The 15,399-nt window shown below is 41.5% G+C and overlaps 1 protein-coding gene across 3 annotated transcripts in view; it reads right to left on the bottom strand.

Annotated features, from left to right (window-relative positions):
* Nucleotides 1–1,017: 1,017 nt before the first annotated feature.
* Nucleotides 1,018–15,399, bottom strand: part of LOC119914364 (putative selection and upkeep of intraepithelial T-cells protein 1 homolog) — a 33,730-nt gene continuing 19,348 nt past the window's right edge. For all 3 annotated transcript variants that reach the window (XM_038733633.1, XM_038733635.1, XM_038733634.1), the window contains 2 exons: nt 3,338–3,427; nt 1,018–2,272 (listed from right to left, as the gene is read on the bottom strand). In XM_038733633.1, coding sequence (XP_038589561.1) covers nt 2,151–2,272; nt 3,338–3,427 — 212 coding nt within the window. In that variant the 3' untranslated portion in view covers nt 1,018–2,150. The remainder of the gene's footprint in view (nt 2,273–3,337; nt 3,428–15,399) is intronic.

Here is a 15,399-nt window from a genome sequence, read left to right as displayed (position 1 = left end):
ACATTTTCTCACTATGTGAAACAGATGCTGCAGATCTGAACACTCAGTCTCAGCATCACAGCTGTAACTTAAATTTTCCTTTCCAATTTTATTTCTTTCCATTTGCAATACAGCAGAAGTTCTTTTTGCTGCTCAGAGGTTAAAGCTGCTGCTGGCGAAGCCACAGGCTAAGCACTCACTTTGATTTAATTGTTGCTGGCAAAACAAAACTTTCCATGAAAGCAGCTCTCAGAAAACCCTAAATGTCCTCCTTTAAGCGTTTCTCTCCCACATCAACATCATGATGATCAATGAGGTTCAAACGTGTGTCTCTTTTTCAAAAGCTCCACAAAAGCTCCACAGACTGAATCAGTGTTTTTCTCGTTCTTTAATTACTTAACCAAGCCGGAAAAACAAAGCTGTGGTCTGCGTCAGGCTTCATCCACCCTGAGGAAATGACCCCTGCTCCTCCCTGCTCCTCCTCCGTTAACCCTACTATGGGTTGTGTTGCCAGCGGAACCGGCGCACTGGACTGTCAGTGGTCGTTCCCTCCGGCTGGATGAAGTCTGAAGCTCCTGATTTTACACTTGCACTTAAAACCATCAGAGCAAGAAAGGCAACTGCACAAACAGCGAACCCCCTCGAGTCCAGGGATGTGCCCACTGCTCTAGCAAATCTAGCAAATAATACTAAATGTTTTAATAAGTAAATTAAGCAAAGTATGTGTGAGTGGGGTTTATGTGTGTAGAAGTGTCGGCAGGGCAGGATCATCAAGCAGGTCTCCTTTATAGCCACCTGAGCGCCGCCTGCTCAGGTGTGTTGCATCTCAGACCAGGTATCAGCTCCACCCACCAACTACCTGGATTAGGTTTAGGACCTTTTAGACCTTCTTGAGTTTTTCCTATCAAGCTGCTTTGCACTTCTCAGGGAAATGTTGTACTTTTTACTGCGTCACATCTATCCGACATCTTTAGTTAGTAGATGTTACACACAAAACATAAAGTAACACAGGATACATCAATTCTACAAGTACAAATACATATTATTACAATGGTTTATTAAGAATCCTGTTTTTCAAAACAAACAGTTATCACCAAATATGGAGCATTCAGTATAACTGGGAAAATAAAGAAAGTAAGAGTTAATCATATGTTGATCACAGGCACATAAAAGATTCCTAAAATTACGCATCAAAACAAACAAGCAGCAGATAACACATGCAGTATCGATATACAGTACAAAATTGCACACAATGCGTGTATCATGGGGTGGTGATGGCGCAGTGCATGTGACACATGAGATTCCCACTGTGACGCGTCCACCAGTGTGTCCCTGAGCAAGACTAGTTGCCCCAGAGCCGTGCGACCTCTATACAGCAGTTGTCACTTTGGATAAAAGCGTCAGCTGAACGTAAGAGAAACGACTAATTACAACGTAGGAATGTGCAGTGAAGAAAGTAAGAGTTGATCTTAGCTTAATTTAACAAACTTCCAAAGACGGTCTGCAGGATGTGGAGGTCACACCATGGCGCTAAAGGACTAGACAGACCCTAAAACACTTAGACAGATGATCTTAACATATGTATTTGAACAATAATAAGGATACATAGAAAACAGTAATTAAAAGCAGGTGTCAGTAAGGCAAGTTTTAATACTGTTTTGTTATCATATGATGCACAAAATACTGCTTCAACAGCTAGTTATATGAGCAGAATGTAAAAGTAAACCGGCTTTATACATTAAAGGTCCGGGAGAACAGTTTAAGAGATTACTTTTCCCAAAACAGTCATAATATTCCGGTTACTAATCCAAGTAACGCTGCGTCGTTATTGAACGTACTGACCTTGACGTGAATGCGCGACTGCGCGGCAGCTCAGTGGCCCTGGACCTTATGTTGTTCAAGACAGCTGTTAGCTTAAAAGCTAAATGAATAAATCAGAACGAGGGAGAGAGGTGTTCTGTTCACAGATGTAAGTATGGCCATTATTGTGTCACAGTCAAAGATGAAAGACTATGTGCCAATGCACTGACAATTCACCTATTTTGTCATTTAGGTAGGGGAACATGTTGAGCGTCAAGTAACAAATTATATAAATATTTACTTCTGCTTCTTCCCCACATTATTAAACAATGAACACATCAGTGAGTCACATCGTTGCACTGGGTGTTCCTTTATATATCTACACCCAATTTCCTTTGTCCAGCTGACTCAAAGACATCCGTCTTAATCTTGTTTTGATATTTCTTGACCACATTTGTTAACGTCTCCACAGTTTCCCGGTTCCACTTGATCCCTGTGTGCCAACAGAAGAAGAAACCTGTTAAAACTTCATGTAGTTTTGCAGCGCTGTAAAAATGAGGAACTAAAGTAGAAGCACTGAAATATGATGGTTGATGACAGGAGACATTTTGCATTACAGCATAGGTGTCATTTACACTGGGGGACGCTGGGGACATGTCCCCATCACCTTTTGAAAGCATTTGTTAAAAATGTTCTGAAAATACCAAAAAAGCTGCACTGTCCAAAAAAAGGACCTTAAGCCGCTTTATATTCTGTTCTATTTTTATATCTATCAATTGTTACCTGTCATCTGAATTTTTTGTTTCCCTTTATTTAAATAAAGACATTTCCACCACAAATTGGAGCAGAAAATGTCTCCACTGATCTCCCTGTCCTCTGTAACAGGCTCCCAGACCAACCAGTAAGAGTCACTGGTGCATTGACAAAGACTTCCAGGAGGGAACACTGACTATTGTACTGAGCAAACATAAAGCAGGCTCCAAGGATCCGGCACTGTGTGGTGTTAAAAGAGTGTTTCCTCTGCAGCACATCTTATATTTCTCATTCTGGTTAGCCATTTGTTTACATAGTTAGCAGCATGCTTTAATGTCATGCCCTGATCTAGCTGTGCCACCCAACCACGTCTAATGTTTTCCCATAATGTTGTGATTGTGTGTGAGCTCTACCCACATGACAGTCATTCCACAATAAAACCGCAGCTCTGCATTTCGTCACCAGACCATCTCGTCATTTCTAGTGGTACACTCGCTGCGGGCTCATGGATTTAAGACACATATTTTTTGTGATTTTGATCTTGAAGTTTATCCTTACATCCTGTTTTGTTTCCCTCGCCTTTTCTTTTTGCCCCGTCTTCACCTTCCTTCATGCTAAAGGACATTCAGTGTCTGGAAATACCCCTTGCACATTTATTGTACTGTTAGCAATAAATCCCCTGTGATTTCCACTTTTACAACTAAACCTTAACAACTGATAATTTAAAATTAATCGCTACGTATCACTACTGCCAATGAAAATCTGACAGTAACTTGACGTACTAAGGAAAATGAATGTGACTTACAGATGATGCACACCAAGACAAGTGTGACAATAACAGCAAGGGCGACGTCGCACCAAACAGCAGAACAAGACTGGATGATGAATAAACCAGCTGAAAAGATAGAAAAACAGAACAGCATTATATTTATATGAAAATAGACCCCATATGTTTGACACAACAAGTCCTCAAACCTAAACAACAACATTGGTCGCTTATCCATGCCTCCTAGTGACAACGACTACGAAGTCTACATCACGTGGCATTAAACACGTGGTTAACGTGAAACGTTGCAGTTTGGAACGAGCTACACGGTGGCTTGCAAATGAGAAAAGTGGTGCGTGCATTCTGTTGGTTTTCACCCCCTTTACTATCAGCCCCTAAACAAGATCTGGTGCAACCAGTTACCTTCCATAGTCACATAATTACAATACATGTTGTTCAATTTATACTATCATTTGTCTTATATCTATATATTGTTTTTATTAAATAACCATTTCTTATTATTATAATACTCATTTTATTACATGCGTAGGGTTTAGTGTTTTCCTTTCTTGTTGTTCCTCTCCTCTCCTTGAATAATCATTCAAGGTCGGGGAGGATCTCTGTTCCCCAAAACATAGAAACCTAGACTGTGTAAATGATTATGCATCCCTTTGCTCGGGCTAGACACCTTTGGACAAGCGTCATCAGCAATTTACAATATCCACAACTATTTGGGACCCCAGATGGGACGGACAATGGATTCTCTGTTGAAGGACAGAAGCCAGCTTATCTAGGAAAAATCCTCCCTACAAGGAGAAGCTGTGTTCAGAGGAGCCCTGATCTTTGCTCTGTCCCTGAGAGAAAGGGGAAAGAACTTACACAGTGAGAAATGAATAGATAATTGAGTGAAAGACAAAGACAGTGAGGTTGAATAGAGTGAGGGAAGTGTCAGAGATCTTGCAGCTAAAGATTTGCAGAACCTCTATCCACTCGTAAACTTACAATCGCATCCAGAGTGAGACTGAATCAATGAGGCTCGTGGACAGACGTCTCCTGGATTCAGCGTTGTTTCTCGGAAACAACACTGATTTTGGTGAAAACAGTGGACTTGACGTGTTCTTACTCATGCATGATGGTTGATGGTTGGAAATACCAAACGACTTCCGGAAGACAGCAAGGAAAGAGATGACGTGCAGGTCTGAATGAGGTCAGTGATATAAGTAGGAGGCAGATTGTGGAGGGCTTTGAATGTTAGTATTGTTAATCATTTGTGAATTGATCCGGCTAATAAGTTAGGTTTGCAGCACTGTAGCCTCAGACTTCACCAAACTCAAACATAAATGTCTGTGTTGACGTCAGGGAAAGTATGGGTAGAGAAAATGTGGGGACCTAAAGTGACTGTATGTGAAGCCAGCTATGAAATTTATGACTGGAAAAAAAAGGAAACATCATAGGACAATTTAAGTGGACTAAATACATGTTTGGTGAGAAGGGAAAAGACAGCTGCAGAAGAGTGATCAGCATTATCCAGAGGAAAAAAGGAAAAGAAACCCGAAATTCAGATTGATGTATGAAGACAAGAATTGACGGAAAGGAAAGCTCAGAACTGAAAGTTAGACTAGATAAAGTAAGGATCACAATGAAACTGATAAAAGGAATAACAAGAACAAATGAACTGATTATATCTTCTTTAACCGAGGTACACAATACACAGAATCCATTCTGGCTAATCCAGTACTAGACTCCCCTCCTCCTTCTCCTCCTCCTCCTCCTCCTCCAGTATGCTCCAGTTTCAGATCCAGTCCAGTAAGAAGACTATGCAGAGGGGAAAACTGCTGCTGAAATCTGACAGAGCGACAGAGACGTAAGAAACCAAGAATTAAAGACCTACTACTGGTGCACAGAAGGAAATGTGCTGCGGTCCAGTTAAAGTCCGATAAATAATAATAATAATAATCTTTATTTGTAGAGCACTTTTCAAAAACAAGTTACAAAGTGCTTTAACAAGTGTAAAGACAATAATACAAAAACAATACAAGATAAAAGCATGAAAACATTGAAAAGACTAAAATACACGTTTAAGATAAATATAAAATGAGTAAAATAGAATAAAATAAAAGGGATAAAATAAAGTCAAATAAGATCGGGAAAGGCTCTCCTATAAAAGTATGTTTTAAGAAGGGACTTAAAAGAGTTCACTGACTCAGCCGACCTGATTTCCTCGGGCAGGCTGTTCCAGAGCCTCGGGGCCCTGACAGCAAACGCTCTGTCCCCTTTAGTTTTCAGTCGAGACTCTGGAACAGACAACAGACCTCTGCCCGAGGATCTCAAGGTACGTGCTGGTGTGTATGGGACTAAAAGGTCAGAAATATAACAAGGCGAGAGGCCATGAAGAGCTTTAAAAGTGATCAATAGAATTTTAAAGTCAATTCTAAAACATACTGGGAGGTATTGAAGTGTAATGAAGCTAAAATAGGAGTAATGTGTTCATATTTCTTTGTTTTGGTTAAAAGCCTGGCAGCTGAGTTCTGGACAGTCTGGAGTCGATCAGTAGATTTTTGGGTTAAACAGGTGAAACGGCTGTAATAATAATCCAGGCGTGATGAGATGAAGGCGTGTAAAATGGTCTCAGTGTAAAGAGACATTGGCAAAAGATTTTCCTTTATTAATCACCATCATTACCATCATCATGTACTTCACTCCAGCCAGACAAGATGGAAAACAGTCTGAAATATGCTGAGTACAGGAAAGGACAATGCACAGTCCAGAAATACCATCACTGGTGGTTGACGAAGTCCATAAAGAACAGAATGAATCATTCATGTGACCATCACCTTCAGACTACAGCGATGTGAAACAAAATGTGATGAGACCCTTAAAAGTTCAGAGCCGGATTAGTCCAGGAGTAAGGAAGAGCTGTGTCCCAGCATGGAAAACAGGCAGCATGAAAAAGCATGCTGAACATACAGAAGTACAGAGGATCAATGCGAAGACAAAGCAAGAAGACAGACTGTCAAAAGAAACTGATTGGTGCGGAACAATTAAGCCCCCCTGGTACAAGGAAACGGACAGTACAGGGGTAGAGGGTGAAGCAAAGGGAAAAGTAGGCGTTGGAAAAGAGATTTTGCACAAAACAGACTGACAAGAAAAAAAGTGGAAAAAAAAAAATGGACCAAGCTGGGAGGGGGGAAAAGACACACAGCAACAGGATGCAGACAAACAGTCACACCGGGTGAGTCACAACCTCTCACAAGTGGAATCTTAAACACACTGAACATAAAATGAATACCATATGAAGGTATTGTTACAACCCAGCTCGTTAGGGTAGGGCAGTAACAAGGTATTTGGGTTAAATTAAGGTGGTAAGGACAACTGAAATCAGGTTGAGTCGAAGTTTAATTAAATGAGTTGTCTCCAAAAAAAACACAACAAAAGGAGGCTATGTAGGTACTGACAAAAAAAACACTTAACAAAAGGAGGTCAGTACCTACATGCTGTACAGGAATGTAGTGTAACCAAACAAACAATTTTCCCCCTTAAAGGGTGCCACTCACAATCTAGTTTACAAAGGTTTTTACTGACAAGAGTCACTTAAGCCGGCAACCAACAAACAGATCAGATCAGATTTAAACACTCGAGACATTCACAGGGGTACACAACCAACAACAAGGCGAACTGATCACTGGCTCACAGTCGCCTCGAAGTGCAGGAACACAAACTATTTGTAGGCCAGCTGGTGTTGATTGGTGAGTTCTGGTTGGCAGGTTCGGTAGGCTCCTCGGCCACACCAATCAGACGCTAGCAAACAGCAACCAGGAAGTGGGTGGTTCCAGGTCCAGGGGAACCAATCCTCGACAGGTGCTTGCCGTGGGGATTTGCATACAGCTCAGAGAACTCCAAAACACAACTACTCTAAGGCAGCCAGCGGCGGCCGTAACAGTATTAGTAAGTCAATCTAAACTTGTACCAGCCGACATTTGTAATGAATAATGAGCACAAAGGGTTCAGGAAATTATCAGAGTAACTGTGCTTACACCTAGCAGGTGACAGTGTTACATTGTCTGTTTAAAGCTGCCCGAGAAGAGAGGCCGATATTAAAATATGGTATCATGTGCTATGTGACTTTGCTAACTTAACTTAACACTTATTTCGGTAATCAGAGCACTGGGAATGACGAGAGAGTGTGATATATTTCTATTTATTGCGACATATTATCTGGACAGAGGGAGCTGCCGCTGTTGTGTTGTTTCTTTTTCTCTTTCTGATCTGAGCTGCTTCAAAGCGTATATCGATACAGAACAGAATGAGAGTTTAAAGCCACACAATGTCTAATTTTATTAGGATGTTTTGAAGATTCAGCATTACCCATTTTTGATTCACTGTTACGGGCTGTGATGACTCGTCTGCATGCACCCCCTTTTTTCCAGTATTGGAAAATCTGTGAGGAAGGCCAACCAACAGAGCCACAGCGTGGTAGAGTGTTATAGACCAACTAGCAGTAAATGGAGCTGTGCATCCGCGAGCACTAAAGGTCTAAAAATGTTCACGCAAACCTGTTATTGATTTCATCAAATGCCACACATTTCTCTGTTTCTGATTCGGCAAAGGCCTGGTTTAAATTTTTTACATCAACCACACTGCTGGTCAGTTTCGTTCTGCTGTCCATCACAAGAAGCATGCTGAGATGACCAGGGTTTGCTAAAGTGGTCAGCTCACAATGGCCACACACAAGGCTAATCTGTCTCAATTGCAATTGAAACAGACAAACAGACAGGATAAACCTGGGCATCTTATATCTATATATTGTTTTTATTAAATAACCATTTCTTATTATTATAATACTCATTAGATTACATATGTAGGGTTTAGTGTTTTCCTTTCTTGTTGTTCCTCTCCTCTCCTTGAATGATCATTCAAGGTCAGGGAGGATCTCTGTTCCCCAAAACATAGAAACCTAGACTGTGTAAATGATTATGCATCCCTTTGCATCTTTCCTTCCCACTGCGTACAAGCCTTTCCAACTATTCCAAAACTAATCACCATAAAGAGGTGATGATGATTTTCTAGACACGGGACACTAATTATTAAAGATGAATATCTCTCCCATGATTCATGGTGAAAACAGTGCACTTAACCGACTGGAAACTGACCAAACTAAGCTGACAGAGCCTCACTGACTGAAATGGCTCTCCACGGTCCACTTTGACCAGCGTTCTTACTCAAACATGATAGTTGATGGTTGGAAATACCAAACGACTTCCGGAAGACATCAAGGAAAGAGATGACGTGTAGGTCTGAATGAGGTCAGTGAGATAAGTAGGAGGCAGATTGTGGAGGGCTTTGAATGTTAGTTTTGTTAATCATTTGTGATACAGGCCAGTGTAGTTGAATCAGCAGAGGCGTGAAATGTTTTGTGGACTTGGAGCGTGTTATGATCCTTGCTGCAGCATTTTGAATGAGTTGCAGTCGGTAAATAAGTTTGTTTGGAATTCCTGCTAAGATTGCATTGCAGTAATAAATGCGTGATGTGACCAAGGCATTTACTAGGACTTCCGTTGAGTGTTGATTTAGAGCAAGTCGTAGTCTGGAGATGTTTCCTGTGTGGAAAAAGGCAGATTGAGTGAGAGATAGTACTGTCCCATGTTCCACCAACGCTCTTAACCTGCTTGGAGACAGCTTGGAGGTATGGCGGTTCCATTTATGAGGAGTGAGCTGATGTTGGTTTTTGACAGAGTAGATTTTCTTGAGTTGTAGGTAATTAGTTATCATCCATGTCTGTATGTCATGTAGACAGGCAGTGAATGTCCTGGAGGGGAGTGTGGAGCTGGGGTTTGTGGATTGATAAAGCTGTGTATCGTCAGCATAACAGTGAAAATGGATGTTGTAGCGCTGGAAGATGTTGCCAAGAGGGAGGAGGTAGATGATAAATAATAGTGGTCCTAGCACTGAAACCTGGGGTACTGCGTAGTGGACTCTGGAGGTTTCTGACCTGTAGTTTTGTATTTTTACATATTGTGACCTTTCTGAGAGGTAGGAAGCAAACCGTTGATAGACAGTAACCAGTAACCCCAATTCCTATATTTGCCAGGCGATCCATGAGGAGGGGATGTGATACAGTGTCAAAAGCTGCTGTGAGGTCCAGGATGAGAATGGAGAGAAGACCAGAATCTGCTGTTCGGAGGAGTTACTGGACTTGGTAATAGTTTCAGAAATGTGACTTTCAGTTTGATGGCTGAAGTCACAGAAGACAATGGATGTAGGCAGTGAAAATAAACTTTCTGATTGTGGGTTAGTCTGCACTGTGTTTACAGAGGCAAGTTGGTCAGTGAAAGAAGTTGAAGTTGAGTTGAAGAATGTCAAAAAACCAGAGCACTGTTCATTTGAAAGGTTATTGTTCATATTAGTTTCCAGTGGTTTAAGTAGTCTTTTTACCGTGGAGAAGAGGGTTTTGGCATTTCCTTCACCTGCCGCGATGTTTTCATAGTATGAGTTTTTGGATGTGGAGAGAGCATTTTTGTATGGGAGTATATGATCATTGTTCATCTGTTTATGTACAATGAGTCCAGTCTTTTTGTAGAGCCTTTCCAGACGGCGTCCTACGGCCTTAAGCTGACGCAGTTCAGATGTGTACCAGGGAGAAGTATGGGTAAATGAGACAGTCCGTGTTTTTGGACGGGCTAAAGTTTCCAGTGCAGAAGATAAGATGTCATTGTAATAGTCCATTAGATCGAGAGTTAAGGTGGTGGGCGGTGGAGCTTTATTGGGGTTTTATTGGCAATAGAGCAGATGTTGAAGAGAGCAAATTTATGGCAGGTCATGTGTAGGGCTGGGCGGTATATCGGTATATAATGTATACCGATCTAATTTCAAAATTAGACAATACCGTTTATACGATATATTTAGATGTTGAGTTAATTACTGTTTCCATAAAGTCCTGCCAACGTTTGCTCCTCATCTGTGTGGATCGCTGGTGTGTGTGTCGCATTGAACATTACGTCGCGGCAGTTGTGTGTGGCGTCGCTATGACGAATTGAGCTGGAACTGGTAATGGAAAAAGGGCATAAGAAGCGGGGAACACTGACGCGTTTGCAGCGGTTAGGTCTGTGAGTGGGAAGAGAACTGAAGGAGGCAAATTCAATAAGTGATTGATACTTAAGACGTAGAATGAAGTCTAATTAAAATGGTGAAATATGAAACAAGCTAAGTTACTAAAAGTAGTAAAAACATGCCTAACCCTAAACCCCCCCCCCTCCCAGCCTGAAATACCGATATATATTTTACACCGGAATTCTGCATAACAGTACCGGGATATGACTTTTTGGCCATATTGCACAGCCCTAGTCATGTGTGTGTGTGTAGATGATTTGGCTAATGGAGTTAGAACTAGGCTACCCATCCTGTTTGGGTGGATCTGCCTTTAAAAGGGATGTCATACAGTTCAAAATAACACTGTAGCCAAGGCCACTTTAATGCACGGGCTTACTGGGGCTGAAGCCCCAGGGCCTATGAAGACAAGGGGCCTATTATAGGCCAATAAATAATCCCATTGTTTTGTAGTTTGTCGCATTTTCAGTCCATCACTTGATGTTTTTGGCTGCTGATTGATCCAACAGAAGTGAGTACATCAGAATGCCCCCCCCCCAAAAGAGGTTATACCGAGCGCCAAAGGAAAATCGCAAGTCATTTATCAAACAACTGTTGAGCAAGCAGAACATAAACTTAAATACGACGTCTTGACATGCAGCAGGCGCTGGATTAATAAACCAGCTGCCTCGTTGGTTTGACTGCCCCTCTGTGTTTATGGAAGAGATGAATTCCTTTTATTTCTCACGATTTACAAGCCTACTCTCCTCTGCCCTGCTAATCTCTGCAGGGAGATTGGGTGCTTTCATCACCCATGTGAATAATTGCTTGTCAAAGTCACTTTTCGCAAACCAACCAATCACAGCCAGGAGTAGGCGGGACTTTAAAACAAGGTTGAGGCACTAAAGCAAACTTTAGAAATGTTGAACTCTGTATGCACGTTATTATTACTGAGAAGTTAGTAATTTGCATACATTTGCAACAAATGTGAGAGCCACTAACATGTAGAGCATTTTTCTTATACAATAATTTAATGACTGAAGAAAGCCACAAAAATGAAACTGCTGTTTTTTCCAACTGGAATTAATATTAGGCTACTAATGGTAAGCTATAGTAGCCTGTACTATGATCTGATTATAATGAATACACAAACAGCACTAATCAAACCTTAACCACAGAGGTGCAGGCTGATATCAGAGAGAGTGAAACAGCTGAATCTCAACTAATAAACTATCTGTAAGCAGATTACCCAAATAAAGTGTAACCTGTAAATATACTATTATACTAGCAATATTTTTTATTTATATATACTATTTATTAATACACTGATTTATATCGTTACTCCTCCAGGTTGTGGATATATTTTGTTTATCAAAAGTTCAGAAATAACAAGAAAATGCATAGATTTTGGTCATAAGGTGACTCACTGCCTTTACTGTATGTGTACCAATCATGCTTACTGTCGTGCGAAGTATAGACAAAAGTGGTCATTACACATTTTTATTGTTTTTATTGTGGGCCTACAAAACCTCTCAGCCCCGGGGCCTAAAGGTTGGTTAAAGCGGGCCTGACTGTAGCAGCAGGACAGAGGGTCAGTGACCTTCTACGGGGAGAGCAGTGATTGGTGGTTATGTAGGGACTGAACTATATTCTATAGAATTTGACCTCTGACCCCTTGTTTTGTTACCTCAGAATAGTACTGAACCCTTCTATGGGTTTGACCTTTTATTTTGCAGACTCAAACCCTTCTATGGTACCTAACAGATACCTAAACATATCCTATATAAGCTGTGTTTGAGAGACAGAGTGGCCATCGGGTCTCTCTCCAAGCTGCTGCAGAGCTTGTAATTGATGGTGAACTCCTTGATTTAATAAACTATTATGATCAAGAACAGTGTCAAGCGGATTTCTTCTCAACACATCATCGCAGCATTATTGTTCGGAATCCACAAGAGAAAAGGGGACGAGGGGACGACAGTTGTAGGTTTTTGAAGCGGGACAGCACAGAATAAACTTTCACTGTATGTGCTGACCAGGGCTGGACTGCAGGGCTGGTAATCTGGCATACCGGGTAAATGCTCAGTGGGCTGACGCACCTTTGGGGCTGGTGTAACGTAAATGATTTATTTGTATAACTGTTTTTAAAAACAGGCCAACGATCACGGACAGCGGCCCACTGGGTAATTTTCTATACTGACGCTAGGCCGGCCCAATTACATCTCTTACTAGCCCCCACCCTCTCTGCTCTCTGTGTCTTGCGTTGCGGGCAAAAAAAACCCAAAAACATTCTTCAGACGTAGGCCACCAATTAACCAATGTGTTTGCTACTGGGGCTGCAGTAGCTTCAACATCAGCTGCAGTACCCTGCGTAGAAGGCAAAGGCACTTGAAGGAGTAAAGGAGAGCGGTAGCCACTGCCAGGCAGAAGAGGAGGCGCGTGTTAGCGAAATAGAGTGACAAAGCCACAGGGAGGTGAAGCGTGGAACAGGTCAACCAGTTGGGAGGGAGCAGGGAGGAAGGGTCATTTACACTGGGGACGCTGGGGACATTTGTTAAAAATGTTCTTGTGAAAAATGGCTTGCACTAAGAATTGTTGTATGAAATAGGTTTATTTTGTAGGGGAGAGCGGGGTAAGTTGTCTCGTGTGTAAGTTGTCACACTGCTCATAACTCCAACACAAAAATCAAATACCCATTTTGTGTGACTTCTTTTTCAATGTTCAACTTCCTAATTTATTTGTAATTGCAGGAGGAATGTGTTTTTGAAGGAAGGAAGAAAACTATCAACAGAAGTCAGAGAATGGCAGCACGCCACCTGACATAATGTTAAAGGCAGTCAGGCAGGTGAAGTTGAAGAACAAATCAATCAGAAGTACAGCTGAAGATTTTGACACCAGCCGCTGACATCTCTTTTGGCCTCATCTGTGTGGAGCCATTTACATACAGTGAAAAGAAGACGTGGTTTAAGTGAGTGAAAAGCAACAAATGGACCCCAGATGTTTGCACCTCAGGCCAAGCAATTCATGTGTGCCAGAAATGTGACTCTAAACACACGTCTGATAGTCAGATACAGATGTCGTACAAAATTAGTGTGTTTAAACACATGTGTTTAGTTAAGAAGTTTTACACTTAAGCAAGTTATCTGCAGCATTACATTCAGTTAGTATAGATCTATCAGCACTCCAGAGAACGTTTGATTTTAAAGTTGAAAGAAAGAGGTTGTGCCACTTAATGTGTGCTCTGCCAACATTTTGTTTTGAATTAAATTATTTATTTTCTAAATTCTCTTGGCTTGATTATTTTTATTTTTAGTTCTGGTTTGAATTGGAAATTGAAATCAATATTCACAATTAAGTGTTGTAATTGTTTGATAATCCAGTGTGACAACTTCCCTGCCGATGGGGCAAATTGTCACAAGTGCGCACTCTCTATTCAACAGTCTACAGCTCCGTAATGAGATAAGATATAACGATGTAATGAATACAAAACTTATGCCCACGACTTCAATCTTTTGTTTGGTGTGACATTTCTACCATTGGGATGTATGGTGCTCAGTAAATATTAGACAGTGTGAAAAGTGTGACAACATAACCCGCTCCCCACTACTTTAAAAAACCTGCAATGCAATGTAAATATAGAAGAAGCTTCTGCGTCCTTCAAAACAATTAACTGAAAAAATAAGAGCTACTGATTACTGCATTATATTTTTATATTGTAAATTGTCACCTGCCACCTGAATTTTGTGCTTTTCCACCATAAATTGGTGCAGATGCCTCCACTATGCAGGAAATTAAGCGTTTAATGCTAAAAATCTTCTGGGGGAGGACCTTCAGACCCCCCTATCGAATATTTCTTCTGTAAATATTTTTTTCCAAATAGTACGTCTATAGCAATTTATTCTTGTCTTGTAGTCATGGACACCAATTTTGTGCAATGTCACGTCTCAGTGTTTCATCACACCCCTAATCTGACCCCCTAAATGGAATGATCGTGTATTGGTGAGGGGTGTCCGACTGATTTTGGTGGGCCGCCTCGGCCAAAAATCCTATTTTTGGTCCCAGTCCAGCCCTGGTGTTGATTGAGGATGGGACTTGTGGGCTGGCAGATGTTGTGTTGAGGGAGCAAGGTCTGACCTGGGAGAGGGATCTGCTGCTGTCACAGGGCAGGGACGGCCTCCAGACCCTCTCTGCACAGGATTAATTCAGGATAAACGCAGGAATCATTGATGACAATTTAGACATGTGTGAGATTGAATCTGCTTTGATGCTAGACGCTCAGGGTCAGAAATGGAAGATAAACTCTGAGACTCATTTAGGACATGCTACGGTCTAACCAGTTATATTAGAGAGATTGTGGAAAAAAATAACCACAGACCAACTCAAAAACTCATGTTGTAGTAATCTGTGTTTTTCCTACAGTTCAAAACACCTTATCATGGATATTACACCATGTGAATAAATACACGCTGTCATAAATTTGTTGGCATGTACAGTAAATGGGCTAAAGTTTCCATAAACAGGAGGCCAGAGTGCGGCAACAGCCCAATAACGGAAATTCTTCCTTGGTGACTAAACCACTAACAAAATGTTTTCCTACATGCGACATTGCCTTCACATGTCGCCCTCTTTAGCCACAGCTACTCTCCCTCACCTGGAGCCAGGGAAATAAGACTCATCAAGGACCACAGGAAAAAGCACTGGAAGCTGGAGTAGAGCCCTGTACTGGCCCAAAACTCCGGCCCTGGGTGTGCAAGCCCAGCCCAGCCCCAGCCCGATTCATTAGACTTACCCTATTATGCTGGATCAAATCTTGGATTTTATTTGTGTAGAAGGGCAGTGCTGTGACATAGCACACTTTAGATGTGCCGGAGCTATATAAAGGCACAATGAAAGGAGAGAAGTTAAATATACCTGAGTCCAGTCTATCAAAAAAGAAATGGACCCGAATCGAAAAAATAATAATAAAGCAGATGCGTTATTGGAGCCTTTTCCAGAGGGCTACTCACAGGAGTTCCTGCTCA

The sequence above is a fragment of the Micropterus salmoides genome, unplaced genomic scaffold (genome assembly GCF_014851395.1).
Source record: "Micropterus salmoides isolate LMB-PRFRI ecotype aquatic unplaced genomic scaffold, ASM1485139v1 Ms_hic_scaffold_20, whole genome shotgun sequence".
Lineage (NCBI taxonomy): Eukaryota > Metazoa > Chordata > Actinopteri > Centrarchiformes > Centrarchidae > Micropterus > Micropterus salmoides.
The sequence above is the reverse complement of the archived record's forward strand: the minus strand, read 5'-3'. Positions and strand labels throughout refer to the sequence as shown.